General features: G+C 43.8%; 1 protein-coding gene across 5 annotated transcripts in view; it reads left to right on the forward strand.

Annotated features, from left to right (window-relative positions):
* The window catches only part of SYCP2 (synaptonemal complex protein 2), a 173825-nt gene that overhangs the window by 68399 nt on the left and 85724 nt on the right, over positions 1-19702 (forward strand). For all 5 annotated transcript variants that reach the window (XM_053245388.1, XM_053245387.1, XM_053245385.1 and 2 more), the window contains exons 17-24: positions 815-970; positions 1079-1175; positions 12215-12387; positions 14543-14615; positions 14723-14780; positions 16010-16143; positions 16242-16624; positions 18815-18939. In XM_053245388.1, coding sequence (XP_053101363.1) covers positions 815-970; positions 1079-1175; positions 12215-12387; positions 14543-14615; positions 14723-14780; positions 16010-16143; positions 16242-16624; positions 18815-18939 — 1199 coding nt within the window. The remainder of the gene's footprint in view (positions 1-814; positions 971-1078; positions 1176-12214; positions 12388-14542; positions 14616-14722; positions 14781-16009; positions 16144-16241; positions 16625-18814; positions 18940-19702) is intronic.

The raw sequence follows: 19702 nt of genomic DNA on the forward strand, positions 1-19702 counted from the left end.
CCCATTGGCTCATAAAACTTATCTTTATGTGCTGTTACCAATGTGATCAGAGCACATTCTACTAGAGCCATGGCCACATCAGCAGCTCACATATCTAGCATCATTATAAAGGACATCTGTAAAGTGGTCATGTGGTCTTCAGACTTGTTCTTTGTTAAACACTATGCTGTGGACATTCATTCAGCAGCAGAGGCCAACTTTGGTTGGGTGGTTCTCAAAAATGTACTCTAACAGTATCCTAGCTCCCACCTCCATCTCAGTGAGCTTGTTAATCACCCAGGTTGTGAGGGAGCATAGATCACCTCAAAGACAAACAGGATGCTTACTGTAACCTAATATTTTTGGTGATCCATGTTCTCTCACAACACCTGCCCAGCCTACTCCGCTGCTAGGATACCTCCACAGTTATAATGATTTACCTGACTCTGTCGATGGGCATTTTTCATTCATCACAGCAGCCAACCAGGAACTGAGGAGAAAGGTGCTCTCCCTCTGAAAACATGGTCGTGCCATGTATGCGATTTGGCAGAGCTGAAGGGCACCTCAAGGAGGTTTGAATTTTTGTGCGAGGCTTACTGCCCAGGTGCAGAACCCAGGTTGTGAATGAACATGGATCACCAAAAAGATCAGCTGTAAGCAACCTGTTTTTATTCTCTTCCTAGAGTTTAAAAAGCACCTTGTAGTATTGTTTGGTAGGAACTAAATCTGCTGTTAATTTCATTCTTGTTGGATGGAGCATTTATTGGGGGGGGGAAATTTGTAACATGTTAAGTATTTAATTGGGGTGTTTTTGTTTTTAAACAATACTGAACAGGTTCTTGTACCAGAAAGTCAGATTTCACCTTTGAAAGAAAAAACTTGTAAACCACTGGGAGAAAACAGTAGTTATTCTCTAGAACATCATTATCCTCAAATACAGAAAAATCTGAATCAAAAAGATAAGGTGGAGTTCCCAATTGTTCAATCCAAGGTAAACTTGTTTATTAAAAATAGATACAAAAAGGCAGAAAACATATACTGCATTACATGGTTAAATTAATGCTGTCCTAAATTGTTGTTTCCCTTTTTTACTTCCAAGATCACTCCAGGTAAAAGAAAAGTATCTGAGGCATCAATGATTGTGCCATGTTCTGCCAGATTGTCTATGCAGAGTCCATTTCCATTGGTTAATACTTGTAAGTTAGATGGGATGTTGTTTTCTCTCATTAATTTGTGCTGTAGAAAAAGTTTTATGTCACAAGTGTAGAACTGAAAACAGAAACATACACACCCCACACTGCTCTCAACTCCAGGATTGCACTCTGGTCCCGTGCCCCCTACCCCCTGGAACATATTTAGAGGGGCACAGGGGACTGCAGAGGAACATATGAACATAAGAACAGCCCTGCTGGATCAGACCCAAGGCCCATCTAGTCCAGCATCCTGTTTCACACAGTGGCCCACCAGATGCCACTGGAAGCCTACAGCAGGAGTTGAGGGCATGCCCTCCCTCCTGCTGTTACGCCCTGCAACTGGTACTTGGAGGCATCCTGCCTTTGAGGCTGGAGGTGGCCCTCTGACTAGTAGCCATTGATAGACCTCTCCTCCGTGAAGTTATCCAAGCCCCTCTTAAAGCCATCTAGGTGGTTGGCTGTCACTACATCTTGTGGCAGAGAATTCCACAAGTTGATTATGTGTTGTGTGAAAAAATACTTCCGTTCGCTGGTCCTAAATTTCCCAGCAATCACTTTCCTGGACGACCTCTGGCTCTGGTGTTATGTGAGAGGGAGAAGAGTTTCTCTCTATTTACTTTCTCCATCCCATGCATGATTTTATAGACCTCTATCATGTCTCCCCACTGTTGTCTTTTTTCTAAACTAAATAGCCCCAGGTGTTGTAGCCTTGCCTCATAAGAAAGGTGCTCTAGGCCCCTGATCATCTTGGTTGCCCTCTTCTGCACCTTTTCCAGTTCTACAATGTACTTTTTTAGATGTGACCAGAATTGTACCCAGTACTCCAGGTGTGGCTGCACTATAGTTTTGTATAAGGGCATTATGATATTAGCAGTTTTATTTTCAACCCCCTTCCTAATGATCCCTAGCATGGAATTGTCCTTTTTCACAGCTGACACACATTGAGTCGACACTTTCAATGAGCTGTCCACCACGACCCCAAGATCCCTTCTCTTGATCAGCTCAGATCCCATAAACGTATACTTGAAGCTGGGGTTTTTTGTTCCAATGTGCATCACTTTACACTTGCCAACATTGAACTGCATTTGCCATTTTGTCACCCACTCCCCCAGTTTGGAGTCATACATGTGGCACTCTGTGCATTACACTGAGAAGTGCGCCCTCTCCTACTGGCTTTCTAGCTTCATAGTGGTTTTGTTGGCTGTTTACAGTATTTAGAGACAGAAGGATAGGTCTCAGCTGTAATGGTCAGCTATTTAACTGTCCAAACAGCGTTTGTGAGGAATATGAGGCAGGGATTTGTACTTACTTTTTCTTCTCTACCGGGCTCCTTGTGATCACAGGGGCTTGTTCCAGGCTCCCCCACACTCTTCCCACTAAACCCCTGCAAAACTCCAGTGCCCTGTTTGCATTCCCTGTTTGCTATTCTCTCGGGCTTACACCTCTTATGTAGAGAGTAGGCTTCCAACTGAGACACAGGATGTGGGTCAAAGGAATGTGGGGTCTCCCACCTCCTCCAGGCAGGGACAAACTAAAACACAGGAATTTGCTAGCCCTGGCAAATGCTAGTCCTGGCAAATAACACACACACAGAGACTATGCTAGCCCTGGCAAACAACGCACACACAGACTAGGACTTATCCCTTGAAGAGAAACCAGCCCCTCAAAATCTCCCCTCCTCCTGTTAGTTTAAAGGGGGAAAAGGCTAGATGTTGTTGATTAGAAAAAGCTTGCTCGCCCCCTGAAGTTGCTCCTGCTCTCTCCACAGTAGGGAGAGGGGATCAGTTAAAATCTCACCTCCCAGACTTGTGCAAGAGGAAAAATTCTGCTAACGCAAGTATTAGTCTGGATGTTGTCCAACGTATCTTGTGCTCCTAAAATTTAGACTTCATGAGAAAATAAACATTGGCTGACATCCAGACTAGCACTGACGTATGCAGCAGTGCTGGGGTACAGACTAATGGTGTGCTGTCATGTGAGTGGATGAAGAGGTGTTTTAACTATTTTCCCTTCCCTTGAAGCCCGCTATACTTCGTGGAGAAATGTCCCCAAGTGTCATGCAGCCCTCAAATACATATTTTCAGGAGATTTAATGGGCTTTGGAGGGAAGGGCAGACTGTAAAAAATAGCTCTTCTCCTTTTTGTGTGATAGCGCACTGTTAATCTAGATGTCAGGACTGTTGCATACAGTATGTGCAGTCCTAGTCTGGATGCAAGCCAGTAGACTACATTCTCTGATGGTAACAACCCACAGGGGCTGCTACACACTTCAAAAGCAGCCCTGATGGGGCTGCCGAAGAATGCCTAGAAACCAGCTACAGCCATAAGTCCAGCCGCTTATGTATTAAACCACACTGACTCTCAGCACCAGAGTTGCATTCACCGATCATGGTGCTCTTCCCCCAGGTCACCCGGGTTTTGTACCCAGGCTAAAAGTGAGGTAGAAGGGTGCCCACATGCTCCTGCCTCACTGCCTGGTCATGTGAAAGCTCTAGTTGCCGGCAACCCAAGCTTCCACAGAACTGGGCAGAAGGAGTGGCCCGGCAGTGGAGAATCTCCCAGTGCATCAAACATCTCACATGGTGCATTGTGGGATCCTGGAGGATGCAGCTGGGTTCCCCCTGTTCTCCTCGCTGCTCTGGAAGCGCTCATGCAATAGTTATGTGGGTGTGCAATGGGGCCAGGAAAAGCATTCCTTTTAATTGTATTTACTAATAAACCCCATTTTATTTCATTTTTATTAGAATAGGTATAGACTGCTTTTCCACAAAATGTATCATCATCAGCTGCACAATATATTCAAAGATGTAAATATTGTGACTACTTCTTAGTTGTTCCTGTATTTTCTGTTTTCCACAAATATCTAGCTGATAAATAGTCCTAATAGTTGGATTGAGTTTCTTCAGCCTTGCCATTCTTATACTGCCTACTAATAACTTTTTGTGAGGCCTGCTTGTAATGGAGAAGAAGAGGGAAGACAGCAGCTTGTAGTGGTGGGAAATGTGTACCCCAAGCTTTTTGTGTGTGTACAGATAGCAAGACTTTGTTATAAGTTTTTAGTGATTGATTAAAACCACACTCAGTGAAGTTTTATACTGAGCATGTTGCCCACCCCAAGAAAGTAATTATCTGATCTGGATCATGATCCATTGCACTCATAAGAGTGGGTTCTGCGCCTTCATGGGATCATTTGGGCAGAATTGATTAGCTCCTCAAAGCGCTAAGCCTGGCCCCCTGCATGCGGTACATTTCCTTAGTTTGGGCAGGCTAACGTTTTCTCCTCAGTTTCTTTCTGACCGCCATTGTGTTGGCACCTTGGACAGTGAGCTTCTCGGCTGGAACCTTTTCTCCTCGAAAAGAAAGAGACATTACTTTGTTATACTGCTCTGACTCGGATTGGACTTTGCTATTCTTTAGGTAATCATTTAAAACAACAAGTTGTTCTAGTAAGAACTAATCAGCCTACTTCCCTTTCACTGTCTCTACACCTGGACTAAATGTGGTGCAAATTGAGGTCCACAAGTTAGATCTCTTGCACCTCAAATGTTCATGTGTCTGCCATCCTGGATCAGGTTGGATGTCATCATTATAAACTGCACCATTGAATTGTCCCTGTGTGTCACTCACTACAGCTGTTCCAAATCTGGTTCAAATCGGTTAGACAGTCCTCAAGTTAGCCTACTTGTGCATCAAATGTTTATTCATCCACCATCTTGGATCGGGGTGGATGACATAATCACAAACTATGCCATTGAGGTGTCCCTATGTGTCATTCACTGCAACTAACCCTAATTTGGTTTAAATTGGTTAGACAGTCCACAGATTAGCCCACTTGCACCTCAGATGTTCACACAGCCACCATCTTAAATTGGAGTGGATGACATCATCACACACTAAGCCTTTTGGGCATCCCTGTGTGTTCCTACATCTGTAGTAAATTTGGTTCAAATCAGTTAGGTGGTTCACAAGTTAGCCCACTTGCTAACAACAATGATCTGGATTCTGGCTTGGGTCCTGGTGATGCTCAAAATCTTCTCAACATGTTAGATTACATAGAAACATAAGAAACTGCCATATACTGAGTCAGACCATTGGTCTGTCTAGGTCAGTATTGTCTTCACAGACTGGCAGTGGCTTCTCCAAGGTTGCAGGCAGGAATCTCTCTCAGCCCTATCTTGGAGAAGCCAGGGAGGGAACTTGAAACCTTCTGCTCTTCCCAGAGCGGCTTCATCCCCTGAGGGCAATATCTTGCCGTGCTCACATATCAAGTGTTTCAGCAAAAGCACCCCTTCAGCTTCAACCTTTTACGGTTTTCTTAGCCACGGGCTCCATGCCGATGACGACACGACTGCTCTTTCGGTGCCAAGAATGCCTAGGATGTCGCCTGCTGGACCCCTTCTGTCAGCGCACTCGACTCCTTCAGCCTTTCAGGCTCTTCACAATGTCCACAAGTGTCTCTGCCATGCAGACTGACAGCCAATGTACCTGGAGGGTGGTGAAGGATTATGTTACCACCCAGGGACTCCTTCAAGAAGGAGGTTGAGGCGATACTTCTCTGTCAGTCCAACCTCCACAGGATCTCCCTCAGGACTGCCATGACTGGAAACTCTGACATCAGATGTTGGGTCCTCCCCCAGAGGATCTCGTGACTGTTCCTACAGTGGTTTCCATGGCTACTCAGGTCACTTCATCCATGTATGACCCCACAGCAGTACCTTCCAATACAATACACCACGCCTCTACCTCTATGCACACTGCAGGAGCTCCGAAAGCCTCTCCGCTAAAAAGCCAGCCTACTCAAACAATAGCTTTGGACACCATGTTTTCCATGACACAGACTGCTACAAAGAAGAGGGGAACTGCCCTTTTGGCTCCAAGGACAGACAGTCATAATTACTGATGACTACGACTCTGATTCTACTATGTCCACCTCCTCTGATTCTTCACAGCACTCAGATGATTCACCTATCAAGGTCAGTCCCAAGGAGGACATCTCCCCCAATGAGGAGATGTGATCCTATCACAGCCAGATCAGTGACATGGCTGCAGCACTCGGTTTGGAACTCAAGAAACAGACGGAGGAAGTGGATGATCCTGTCTACAAGTTTTTTCAGTTCAGTGGCTACCACACAACCTGTGCACCTTCCTATACTCCAGGTGGTTACCAAAGCTGCTAAGTCAACATGTGAGGTTCTCCAGACTTCTGCCCTCACTTCCAAATGCCTGGAAAACTTGTATAGGATCCAGGAGGAAGAGAACAGTTTTCTGTTAAAGCATCCATCTCCCAATTCAATAGTCATGAACTGTGCTTCTTCTTCCAAGACAGGGAGGAGGCATACCACCCTGGGGGAAAAGGAGGGCCGCAAGTTATATGTGATGGGTCACAAGATTTACTCAACTTCTTGTCTTGCAGTCAAAATTGCAAATTACACTGTGTCCTTTGCCAAATACTCCCACTCTTTGTGGGATTCTCTTTTTAATTAGCTAGCTAATTTATCTCCAGAATTCTTGTCTAGGTTCAAAGACATCCATGCCATGGTTACCCTCCTCAGTAGGCAGCAGCTGAGCAATGCCAAACACCTAGCAAAAACTGTCATGCACTTCGGCAACTGCAATCTCCCTGCAGAGACAAGGGCCTTTTCTGTGAGTCTACCGACTCTTCCATGGAGACCATTGGGGTGGGGGTGGGGGATCCAAATTCACAGCAAAAATATTCACCACACCTTCCTAGACTTACTCTTCTAAATATTGTTTGTTTGGCATATGAAAATATTCCTATAAACAATAGGAAAAGAGAGACTACCATAAGGCTTATCGCTTTAATAGGAAACCTTTCAATCAGAAAGCGAGGAGTTCTCAGGGTCCGTGCCCCAAAACCACTGACATGAGAAAACTGCATCTTTGATTGTGTGACCTGTCCTCCAGATCAACCTTTCCAAGAGCTCCTGATACACATTTTCAACACTCAATCCATTTTAGCCACTTCCAACATCAGGCTGGCAAGTCATGTTTTAGCATGGTGCAACATAACAGACCATTGGGTCTTTCACATAGTCCAGACGGTTTCTGCGGTAGAATTTACAGCTCTACTACCATTCAACAGGATCAAGTACATGCCAGCAGCTCCACTGTTGATGGAGGAAGTTCAGGCTCCCTTAGGAAAAGGGGCAATATTGCTGGTTCAGTGGACAGATCAGTGGTGAGGGTTTTACTCCCGTTGCTTTCAGGTTCCCAAGTGGGACAGGGGCCTTTGGCTGATCATGGACTTTCGTTGGCTGAACCGTCATGCGCAAGATGAGCCCCTGGTGGCGCAGTGGTAAAACTGCCGCCCTGTAACCAGAAGGTTACAAGTTCGATCCTGACCAGGGGCTCAAGGTTGACTCAGCCTTCCATCCTTCCGAGGTCGGTAAAATGAGTACCCAGAATGTTGGGGGCAATATGCTAAATCATTGTAAACCGCTTAGAGAGCTTCGGCTATAGAGCGGTATATAAATGCAAGTGCTATTGCTATTGCTATTGCTAAGTTTCATATGGTGACATTGCTGAGCATCATTTCTCTCCTCCACGGAGAGGAATGGTTTGCAATGTTGGATCTCCGAGATGCGTATTTTCACATCGGGATCCAACGCAATCACAGACAGTAGCTCAGGTTCACAGTGGGGCACCATATCTATCAATACAACATCTTGCTGTTTGGTCTGGCGACAGCCCTCCATGTATTTACAAAATGCATGGCACACCTCCAGGCACGGGTTTGACAATTTTTCTGTCAGGGTCCCATCCTGATGCCCCTCTCAATTCTAGGGAGGTGATTTGTTTTTATTGTTCTATGACAGTTTAGTCTCCAGGTTCTGGGAATTCATTCAGCTTTTACTTTCCTTTGCTGCCACCATATAAATTCTTGTTACCCTGCTCTTGGTACGCAACACCTTTTGGCTGTGTAGCCTTGCAAGTGCAGGATAAGTGTATATGTTCAGGATATAAAATGAAACAAAACTTGAGGTATAAAATGAAAACAAGAATAAGTTTATTACTTACTGATTAGAATAAAAATCTCTGCAAAGCAGGGCACAAAAGATTCTCTACCAAGTTACTAGGTACATCAGCTGTTCTGGATAAAATGTAACATATAGGGAGGTGAGATAACTGGGACAGAGATAGTTAAATTTGGGTTTGTAAACTTAGTGAATTCCTCCAGACCTTCTTATCTGTTACTAGGAGCTGCCCAGAACACTGCTGGTTCACCAGCCTCCACACATTCACCCTTCAGGTTCCACACAACGCCCCCTGAACAGTCTTTCCTGTTCAGAACACACCAACCGATCTCTCAACCCTCAGCCCCACACACCTATTACTTCCACACAAATAACTCAAACTCTCTCTCTCTCCCTTTCTGTCTCGCCTTTTTAAAATCCCTCCTCCCCTGAACCTTCTGTGCCCGGTTACTAGGGTAACCCACACTCACTCACCATCTCCTATATACTGTACGTTCCACCACATTTCCCATACCTCAACAACTGGCTTCTGGCAGGACAACGAAAAAATGAGTTAGCTTTGCAGGTTTCAACAGTCCTGAGTTCTTGAGGATCTGGGCGTCCAAGTCAGTTGGGCAAAGTCCAAGCTATATCCGATTAAAAGGATAGATTACATCAGGGCCATCATCAATGCAGAATCTCAAAGGGCTTTTCTGCCCGAAGAGTGCCTGTACATCAAGACCCAAATTGCCACATTTATAGCCCAGCCTACTCAGCCAGCCCACAGAGTGTAGAAACTGCTAGGGCTCATGGCATTGTTCAACTCCACTGTACGCTATGCCAGGCTGCAACTCAGACGTCTTCAGCTCTGGATTCTCTCGGTATTCCAGCCAAATGTGGACAGCGTGCACAAACGTCTATTGATTCCTCAGCCAGTCTTGCTTTTTCTCCAGTGGTGGACCAAGGAAGTCAGCTTACTGTCAGGAGTCCCCTTCCAGGTACCTCAACCATCTGCCTGGGTCACAACAGATGCATCCCTGCAGGGCTGGGGAACCCACTGCGGGGATCTCTGAGTGCAAGGACTGTGGTCTCCGACCCAGCGCCGATTGCATATAAACATTTTAGAACTTATTGTGGTTTATCAGGCACTGAAACCTTTCCATCCAACTCTGAAAGGCAAGGTGGTCCAAATCAGCCTGGACAATACCATGGGAATTGCATACCTAAACCGCCAGGGAGGAACGGTCTCCTGCTCCCTTTGCATGGTACGCCTGCAAATTTAGAATTGGGCAATAGTGCAACAAATGATTTTGACCGCAATCCACATCAAGGGTGTGGAGAACACTCTAGCAGATCGTCTCAGCAGGTCACAAATCTACTCGCAACTGCACAAATGGGAAGTTGGTCTCACATACTTCCAAGTGCTGTTCAAGACCTAGGGGAACCCAGATATTGATCTGTTCACTACATCAGAAAACAAAAAGTGCTCCCAGTATTGCTCGAGAGCCAGGATCAGCCTCAGCTCCAGAGGGGATGCCTTCCAATTCAACTGGGGTGGACAGTTTCTATACATCTCCCCACCCCTTACCCTCTATTGAACAGGGTCCTGGCAAAAATCCTACAAGAATCTGCAAACTGCATTTTAATTGCTCCATGGTGGCCTTGACAGCCATGGTTTCAGCAACCACTCAGACTGTCGAAGGCCATGGTTTCAGCAAGCACTCAGACTGTCAGATTGCCTCAACGCAAGGATCTTCTGGTACAAGAGGATGGCAGGCTCCACCACCCTGACATGAAAACTCTGAACCTAACTGCCTGGAGGATACATTCTTGAATGGCATCCTCCTCAACGACTGGAAGAAATCTACTCGCATCAATTACAACAGCAAATGGAAGTATTTTAGGATGTACGCACAAGAACACAGCTTCCTGCCTCAGGCTGCTAGTTCTCACCATGTATTGCTATACCTCATGATACTGAAACCTTAGAAGCTGGCCAGTGTTTCCATCAAAGCCCATCTGGCCGCCATTTCTGCTCACCATCCCGGATGGGATGGGAGGACAGTTTTCTCACATCCAGACTTGAAGAGGTTCCTAAAAGGCCTAAACAACCTCTACCTGCTATCCATTGGCCTGCTGAACAGTGGAGCTTATCTCTGGTTCTATTATCCTTGACAGAATCTCCATTTCAGCCCATGGTAACAGCCCTTCCCAAACTTGTGATGCTAAAGACAGCTTTTCTATTAGCCATAACGTTGGTCCATTATCTATCTATCTATCTATCTATCTATCTATCTATCTATCTATCTATCTATCATATTTTTATACCACCTGATATGTACATCTCTAGGCAGAGTTCAAAATTTAAAATATTTATAAGTCACAGCTTAAAATACATGACACAATAAAAATAGAATAAAATAGTTATTAAAACAAGTTGTTAAAATTATTAAAATTAATTCTAATTAAAAGCCTGTGAAAACAGGAGAGTCTTGAGGTTCTTCCTGAAAACAAACAGAGAAGGAGATGTTCTTATTTCAGCAGGGAGCATATTCCAAAGCCCTGGGGCAGTCACAGAGAAAGCTTGGTCCTGGGTCACCACCAAATGAGCCAGTGGCATTCGTAACTGGACCTCGCTAGAAGGTCGTAGCAGGCGGCAGAGTTTATGACAAAGGAGGCTCTCTTTTAAATAGCCTGGAACCAAGCCGTTAAGGGCTTTATATGTAATAACTAGCACTTTGTATTTCATCCAGAAACATATCGACAGCCAGTGCAATTCTTTCAAAACCAGTGTTATGTGGTCCCTTCGTGTTGCCCCAGAGACTAATCTGGCTGCCTCATTGTGTACCAATTGTCGTTTCAAGACTATGTACAAAGGCAGCCCCACATAGAGTGCATTATAGTAGCCAAGTCTGGAGATTACCAGCATATGTACCACTGTTTTAAGGTCATTCACCTCTAGAAATGGACGTAGCCGACGTATCAGCCGAAACTGATAAAAAGCGCTCCTGGCCACTGTCTCAACCTGAGAAAGCAGGGAGAGCTTTGCGTCCAGGAGCACTCCCAAGCTACGTACCTGATCTTTCAGGGGGAGTGTAATCCCATCCAGAACAGGCAGATCTAAACCATCTCTTGGGTCCTGGCCCCCCACACTCGGTACCTCCATCTTATTTGGATTCAACTTCAGTTAGTTATCCCTCATCCAGCCCATTACTGCCTGTTAGATAGGACCAGTTGCTCTCTCCTTGCTAAATATAAGAGAATCTCCACTTTTGCTTAGTTAGCAGGGGTGTGCTTAGTTAGCAGAGGTGGACAAAGTGATGAAGCCAGGCGAACCTCACTGAAGAGGCTATTCCATAAACAGAGTGCAACCACCAAAAAGGCCCTCTCCCTGGTAGCCACCTGCCTCACCTCATTTGATGGGGCACCCAGAGGATGACCTCCGAAGATCTTAAATTATGTAATCTCAAATAACCCGGACCCAAGTCATTTAGGGCTTTCAAGGTCACAACCAGCGCTTTGAATTGGGCCTGGAAACAGACTGGAAGTTACTACATTACACTAGCATTGCAGGTAGATAGGTGCGCAGCAGCAAATATTTATGACTGGTATGTCAGTTGGACTTTTCAGCATATAGTACTTTACTCCAAACACTAAGTGAATGTACAGCAATGTAATAGCAGTGACTCAGCAAAGTGGTTGCTCTTGTATGTTAAATACCAGATGTAGACTGATGGTTGAAACTTGGTTACAAATCAGTGGCTAACATCCAGAATGGGTTATATTTTCAGGAGACACAGATGTCTCATAGGAATGGGAAGATTGATTAAAATTGCCTCTCCCCTGTAGCACCAGTGCAGCATTACAACACCACTGCAGCATTAGTGTGGATGTCAGCCAACATGAACATAGGAAGCTGCCATATACCAAGTCAGACCATTGGTCCATCTAGCTCAGTATAGTCTACATAAACTGGCAATGATAATAAGACTTTCTTTACTGTAATTTTGGTGCAAGCAACACGAGACACGCAGACTTCATTAACATCACTCAAATGTTTGTTTCCAGCAACTCCTCGAAAAGGTCGGGTTAAAATGCCTCTTCAAATGAGTTCTGCAGAAAAAACAGACATTTTTCCAATGCCTGAGAGAAGAACAATGAATTTCAGTCTAGTCCATGAAGATGTGCCTGTATCATCTGTAACCAAGTCTCTTAAAAAGCATAATTCTGCTGCCAGAAAGGTACCTGTTATATGTTTGCACAACTTAGGATGGATTGGGCCAACAGAGAGCCATATGGAAGCCTACAAAGCACTAATAGTGCTGATGAAACTGACAGAGAACTGCCCACTCCCTTGTGGATGGGCTTGGATTGGGTCATGATGCTTGGGGAAACCATAGTTAGGGGTCCATCACATCATTGGGGGATGTAGGAGATCTCTCCTAAGAAGATCCATCAGGCTGCATCCTTGACAATGTTCAAAAGAATTATAAAGACCCCCCTGTTTCAAGAAGCCCTTGGCTTCAGGGCTCGCTTAAGGCAGTGGCCAAAGTGGCACCAGCTGGAGCACCATGGTTTTGTGTTCCCTCTCTAGCCACCCAATGTCGTCTTGCTGTGGCTGCTGGCTGAGGGCCAAGTGGGGTCAGCCCGGGGCCACCTGCTGCCTCCACCACGGTGGCTGTAGTGAACCTGGTTCGCTGGGCCTGGCTGGAGGCAGGGAGTGAGAATGAGAGCAGGAGGCGGAGCAGCCCAAGTTGCTCCCCTGCACGGCCATAGCAGGCAGCACACCTGCACAGTGCGTGCAAGTGAGCGAGCGATGTCATGTGACACGCATGTGTCGCATTACATCACAGGAGCCAGTCAGGCAACACGTGAAGGAGCGGAGAAGTGGAGCACGCTGTGACTCAAGGGGTCAGGATTTCCTCTCACAGTTTTGCCTGCTGGCCTCTTTCAAATTTTTTAATCTGGATTGCGATCCGTTGCATTCATAATAGTGGGTTCTGCACCTATGCAGGGCCATTCGAGCAGCGACATGGTTGTCGGAGCACACCTTTGTAAAAGATTACGCCTTAGATCTTCACTCTGCAGCACAAGCTAACTTTGGGAGGGGAGTGCTGAAAAGAGTCTTACCCTAACATACTGCACCCGCCTCCAGACTGACAGTTTGTTAGTCACCCACTATTATGAACACAATGGATCACGATCCAGGTTGCTTACTTCTAACTGATGATCTGGAAGTGATCTGTTGTATTCATAAGACCCTCCCAGCCTGCCCCGCTGCAGTATACGAACTATCATAATGGACTGATAGACATAAGGCAAAAGAATTCTTTTAAAAAAAAACACCCCACCTTGCATAGCTGTAGGTGCAGCTTAAGGGACGGTCTTCAAGGAACTGAGGGGAGAAGTGCCTAACCACCAAAATTAACAGAACTGCACCACGTGCAAGGGGCGGGGCTAGGTGCCACAAGGAGCTAACACATTCTGCCCAAATGGTCTTGTGCAGGCGCAGAACCCACTATTATGAATACAACGGATCAGTTCCAGATTATAAATTACAGGTAAGCAACCTATTTTTTGGAGTTAACAACCTTTTCCCCCTTGACCAAACAGGTGAGGTGAGATTCTTTAAATGCAAAAATGCACCCCACATGGATAGGAAATCCAAATAAAAACTATATAGAATGGGAGGGGAGGGGGACAGAGCAAAATTGGCCAAGTGTGCCACAATGCCTTCAGCCAGCAATGCTTGGCTTTTAGCCAAACTGTTAAAATTTTCTGCTCAGTTTTTATATTTCAATCCGCTGCTGTTTTCAGAAACCTTGCCTGCTGTATTGTCTTAATTGTTAAAACTTGATTCTTGTTTTTATGTTGCTAGTTTTTTGTAAGGCACCTTATGAGGTACTGTACGTAATTGCAAGTTATAGATTTGTTACATAATAATAGGCTGACATCCTGACTAATGCTGTGTGTGCTTCTAACACCATGCACACAGTGCTAGTCCCTGTGACTCCAAAGCACAAGCACTCTTGTGTACTTCAAGAGCACAACTATTTTTGGTGCTCTTCCCACGCTCTGGAAGCACTTGGTTCCAGCAGAAACACATTCTTGATGATCGGGGCTTCTGGAACATGGGGAGAGCTCCCCAAATAGTCGCACTCTTGTGCAAGAGAAGTGCCACTTGCACTTCAAAAGCGCCAGGACTAGCATAGGGGCTAGTGCTTTGTGTGCAGCTGTGCAGCACTAGTCTAAATCTCAGCTGTGGTATAGATTTTTGAGATTGTATTTATTTTGTATTTGATCTGTGTAAGCTGCTTTGATTGAACAATATTTAGAAAAGTGGAATATATATGCATGCTGATTATATCAATAATTTTTTGTTATGCTTATATGTAGCATATTGCTATTGAAAAAATGGCTGCAAAGGTCCATGAGGAAGATTTTGACAACTATGACAAACAAAAATTAGGCAAGTAGTTCAGTGCATGTTTTCAGCTGTGATTTAAGATTGTTTCCACACTTGTATGAGTGAAGATTAATATGTAATGTCTAATTTGGTATCTGTGTTTCATGTAGATGGATTAATAGACATTGTTCCTGATTCTCAGCCAGTAGACAGAAATGACAAACTATTGTAAGTACTAAATAATATAAAAGCAAATTGGTTTTGATAGCAATGAACTCTGATGTCCAGTCCTAATTTCATGCCAAGAAAAAAATTCCATATGTATATTTAAGGAAGTTAGCCTTGTCTTCTCTCCTAAAGAACTTTATGCACATTAAGAAGGAAAGGCTCCTAAATTTCTACTGCTCTTCCCTAGGACTGAGGAATAGGACTCTGGAACTTACCTGGCAGTTATTAACTATCATCTTTTTATGCTCTTCATTATTGTATCAGCCCTTCTGACAGGGGTAGGATGGCTAGCCCCAGAGCTGTCCCCTCTTTATAATAGTGTACCCCCAAACAGCTAGGTCGTGGAGAGTTTGGGGATTATACATACTAAACACAGACCAGCAGTTCCAAAATTAAAAGGTGGTTTATTTTACCAAAGGAGTGTAAGGGCCTCAATTTGAAAAGGAGTGGGGAAGAGAGAAGTTACACCACCACACATTAAACCAAACATAATAAAGAAGCTAACTAGCCTGAACTAGCAGATCCTTATGGCCAAGTCCAGGAATAAGGGATGATTACATATTCAGTCTCCAAGTTCCACCAGGCAGACTGACTCCTTCTCTTGAGTTAGATTTCCTGGTGACACAGGCACTCCTAGGGGGCTGGGCCTACTCAATCACTGCAGACCTATCTCAGCTCTGCAGGGCATTCAAGATTTTCTTTACAAGGGTTTGCTCAACGGTTTACTGAGGGGAGTTGCAAACCATAGGAGAATGAACCATTCAGTGAGTGAAAAGATTTTGTTACAGTTGCTCCTTGAGGTCCAGTTTTAAAATTATGTCAGTGTGTTCAGTAGCAAGTGCAAGGGTTTATGGAGTCTGAACACACAGGCTGAGATCCAGACAGCTGCTGTGCTGTTGCATCACTGGGGAAGGGGCATTTTGGACAATCTTCCCCTCCTTTCTGAAGCCTGCTGTACATATGTCCCTGAGGGCCACATGACTGTGACACTGTTGCATGAGCACAATGATAGCCTTGATGTTGGCCAGGCCTCTGATGCACTCTTAAATATTTTAGCTATTTGTTTTATTGTTTTGCTTGTAAGCTCTCTCATGAAAACTATATTTTTAAAAGTGGTATGTAAGTCTATTAAACAATAAGTAGAAAGCATGTATTTTATATTTGGCAATAAACTAATCAATGAAACATGTATGCTAATAAATGTTAATAAAATTAACATTTCTTTTTAGATTACCTGGCATTCTAGAAAATTCTGTTGCTGAAATTAAAACCCAGAAAAAACAAATGTGTTGGGTACCTGAGAAGATAATATCGCACTGCAACAAGCAAAATATTAGTGCATTGGGAAGTACATTTCATCAAGGTTAACTTTATATTCCGTTCATGATAAGTATCAGTGTTAAATGAGGTTTTCTTTAAAACCCCATTTTTAACTTGACATTTCTTCTTCTTTTGTATTAGCTCCTAATGTTAGTGCTGGAGTTGCCAAGCAAAGAGCGTTCTCTTCAATTTTTGAAAGCACATCTTCAGAGTTGAAAAATAGACTGCGATGCAGTGGCGAAATCATGGAGCAGCAGCAAAATGAAACCAATAAAATACCAGTAAAAAATGGCAAGATAAACAGTCTGGAGTCACGAAACAGTTTTATGCATTTGGATGAGAAAATACCAAAAAATAGCACGAAGATTGTTCCCAGTAAATCTGAAATGTCACTTAATTCAACCAGAAAGAATGACAGTTATGTAGTAAATCCGAGACTGTCAAAATTGGTAACCAAAACCACTGGTGAAGCTGGCCTTGATATTTCTTCTGGAAAACAAACTGCTAATAAGAAAATCAACCAGGTAAAATGTGAAAAGTCAAAGTAGCCTCAAAATTACTCTGATGCTTGTAAATCAAAGTTGTGATTCTTTTCAGTTTTTCATATATGTTTCCTAGGTGTTTTTATCACTACATCAAGTAATCCCCCAACTTACTTATCCATTAATATTTTATTATATCATTAATTGATTTGCATCAGTACAAAACAGTAAAGTCTATTTAGTTTAAAATATAATTTTGTCAAAAGCTGATAATTCTTATCACTTTGAAAAGAGATTTAAAGAAAAGGCAATTTGTATACAACTGTCTATTTTTTAGCACATTTACAAGGTTCATAGTCCTTAAACCTGAATTTAAAAAAGTTTCAGTTTGAAGGAGACTGTGCAAGATATGGGCCTGAGAGCCCAACAAGATGTGACAGGAGAGACATGTTAAGTACACTTGCTAGGTTTTGTTCTTAGATTAATGCAGCAATTGGGAAGATCCAGTTTGATTGGGAAAGTATCATAGAAGAGGGACTGTTTTCCTTATCAAAAATATAACCCCACAGCTGCATTAAACAAACAAACAAAAAAGCAGTAGTTGACAGAAATTTCATATGTTTCCTATGCCATGTCTAGTTTAGCCTGAATATAAAATATATAGAATGATAATATTGCACAGGGAACAAATTTAGAACTGTGGACAGTGGTGTTGTTCTAAACAGAGACTGGCATCTAGACTAAGTAAATGCTGGTGCAGTGAATGTGTAGCATGTGCTTTAGGGGAGGGGCGATTTTTGCCAATCTCTCCTCTGAAGCCCTCTGTGACTCCCAAGAATATGGCCCTGTGGGCTGCACATCCCTTGGGGCATATTGTAGGAGTTCACAGTGGGCTTCAGAGGGAAGTGGAGATCAGCAAAAATCACCCCCATTTGAAGCATGTGATATGCTTTGCTACACAAGCGCTTCCTTAGTCTGGATGTCAGCCAGGAACTAACCAGAAAAGTTGTCTTGGCAACTAAGATCTGTAAAGAATGTTTCATCTCTGTAGGGATCCATGGTCCCTCACAACTGGGTCTTCGGCGCCTGCACAGTAGGCCTGCAGAAGAATCTTTAACTCCGTTTAGGCACTCTGGCCCTTTAAGGTGTAGTGATATTTGAAGATGAAGCCTTCAAAGGGTGCCTATAGAATTGGCTGTAGAGCACCTTCCTCTTCATTTCCTTCCTTCTCCGCTGCTCGCGCTGCCTCAGGAAGGATCTGCTCCTGTTTTCCCTCCTTCCTGTAAGAGATTGAAATGCTTATTGTTTTTTGCATCTAAATTGTTCTGTGGTGGTGAAGTCTCTGGTGCCATTGACTGAGTTGGTATGAAGGCACAAAATATTCACAAGCTTCCAGTTGCTCAGTGGGAGAACTTGCCAAAATGTTTGTTGTCCAACTCCTATGGAGAAAGGAAAGATTGTCTGTCTGGCAAGGATCAAAACCTCATGCAGCCTCATGTGCATGCTTCAACCATCAATGTTCATGCAGTGCAAGCCCTTGCATTAGTTCCCATGCTTCTAAAGGATGGACACTCTTATGCAAGATTGCAAATACTTTGGAGCACTCCTGATGCTCCGGAAGCACTCTTTTAGACCGGAAACACATACCTGTCCTTCAGAATGCTGGGAGAGCTCCAAAGAGAGCTTTTGTACAAGAGCAACCATGCTTTGGAAGCTCAGGGACTAGTGTGAGGGCTAACACTGTGTTTAAGCACTCAGACTGTGTTAGTCAAGATGTCAGCTATGGACTGCAATCCTAGAGAGCAATAGTGTGAGTGAATATGAAGTTTTGATGCAGTTTTGCAAGTTTTGAAGGCTTCCATTTAAAACCAGCTTGTCTTTTCAGCCAGCTAATTAGCTGCAGTATATGCTTCCGAAATAGCTTTGGCTGTGTGTACATTTCTTTTCTGCATGATAAGTGTCTAGGATTGTGCAGAAATCCTGTTACATTAGTCATCATAACTGCTAATAGATTATGGATCAGACATTCCATACATATATTGTAAGAATTTTCTTTGTTTTCCTACTAGATCCTTTGTAGGGCAGCGGGGTGGGGGGGAGCTATACTTGGTATGGTTCCTGGCAGAAATCTTCATAAGCTTTTGATTTTCTGAATGACAGTCCAGAAGCTGTGCTCTTTTACTAATCAGATTTTCTGGTAGATTTAAAAATCTGTTTCCAAAACTTTTACAGAAAGGAAAATCAAAAGAAATGGTTGAAACAGCAGAAATGTTTGTAAGTAAGATCAGTGACAGATACAAACAAAAGGATGATGCAAAAAGTACAAGAAAACTGTGCCAGTCATTCTCTCACTGCAGGTATTCTATGCATATTTTTGTTGCAGTAGCTTCAGTGAATTCTTATGTGTCTAACTCCATGTGTCTATGTCTCTAAGTTTCTTTATGAAATTTGATTGTTTAGTTTTAAATATCCCACTTACGTATATGAACTTCAAAAATTAAGCTGCTTTATAGACCATGTTCGGTAGGAATGGGCCACTTTAGCTAAGTACTGAAATTATGTGGGTGGTTCAAACTAGGGCTGTGCTGAAAGCAAGCATTTTGGCATGAACAGGGGCTTTGGAGGAGCTATAATGTTCCCTGAAATTGCTCAAGTGCTTTACCCTTTTTGTGCCTGTTTGCTCCCCTTCTCAGCAGTTGTCTTCTTGCTGGTAACGTGATCTCAGGTGATTGGAGATTACATTGCCAGTGTGGCACTTGATAGATTATATTTTTATTTTAACTTTCTGTAATCAGATTTATTCATAGTGGCTCATGGATGTCAATGGCACAGCAGATGCTACTTCAGAAATGGTTATGGGAATCGGCTCAGACTTGGACAGTGATCACAGCATCTGCATACCATGACAATGTGCAAAGAAAGGACACAGTGTAATGACATTGTGCAAAGACTGTTCCAAACTGGTTCTTGTGCTAGTGGAAGATATTTACAGGTTGTATGATAACCTGTGCAACACCTTGCACACAGTGGCGTAACTAGGGAAAACGGCACCCAGGGCAAGCACTGAAATTGCGCCCCCCCCGCCACCCCCCCCCAACATACATCTGACTGACACACATG

Source organism: Hemicordylus capensis, chromosome 4 (assembly GCF_027244095.1).
Source record: "Hemicordylus capensis ecotype Gifberg chromosome 4, rHemCap1.1.pri, whole genome shotgun sequence".
Lineage (NCBI taxonomy): Eukaryota > Metazoa > Chordata > Lepidosauria > Squamata > Cordylidae > Hemicordylus > Hemicordylus capensis.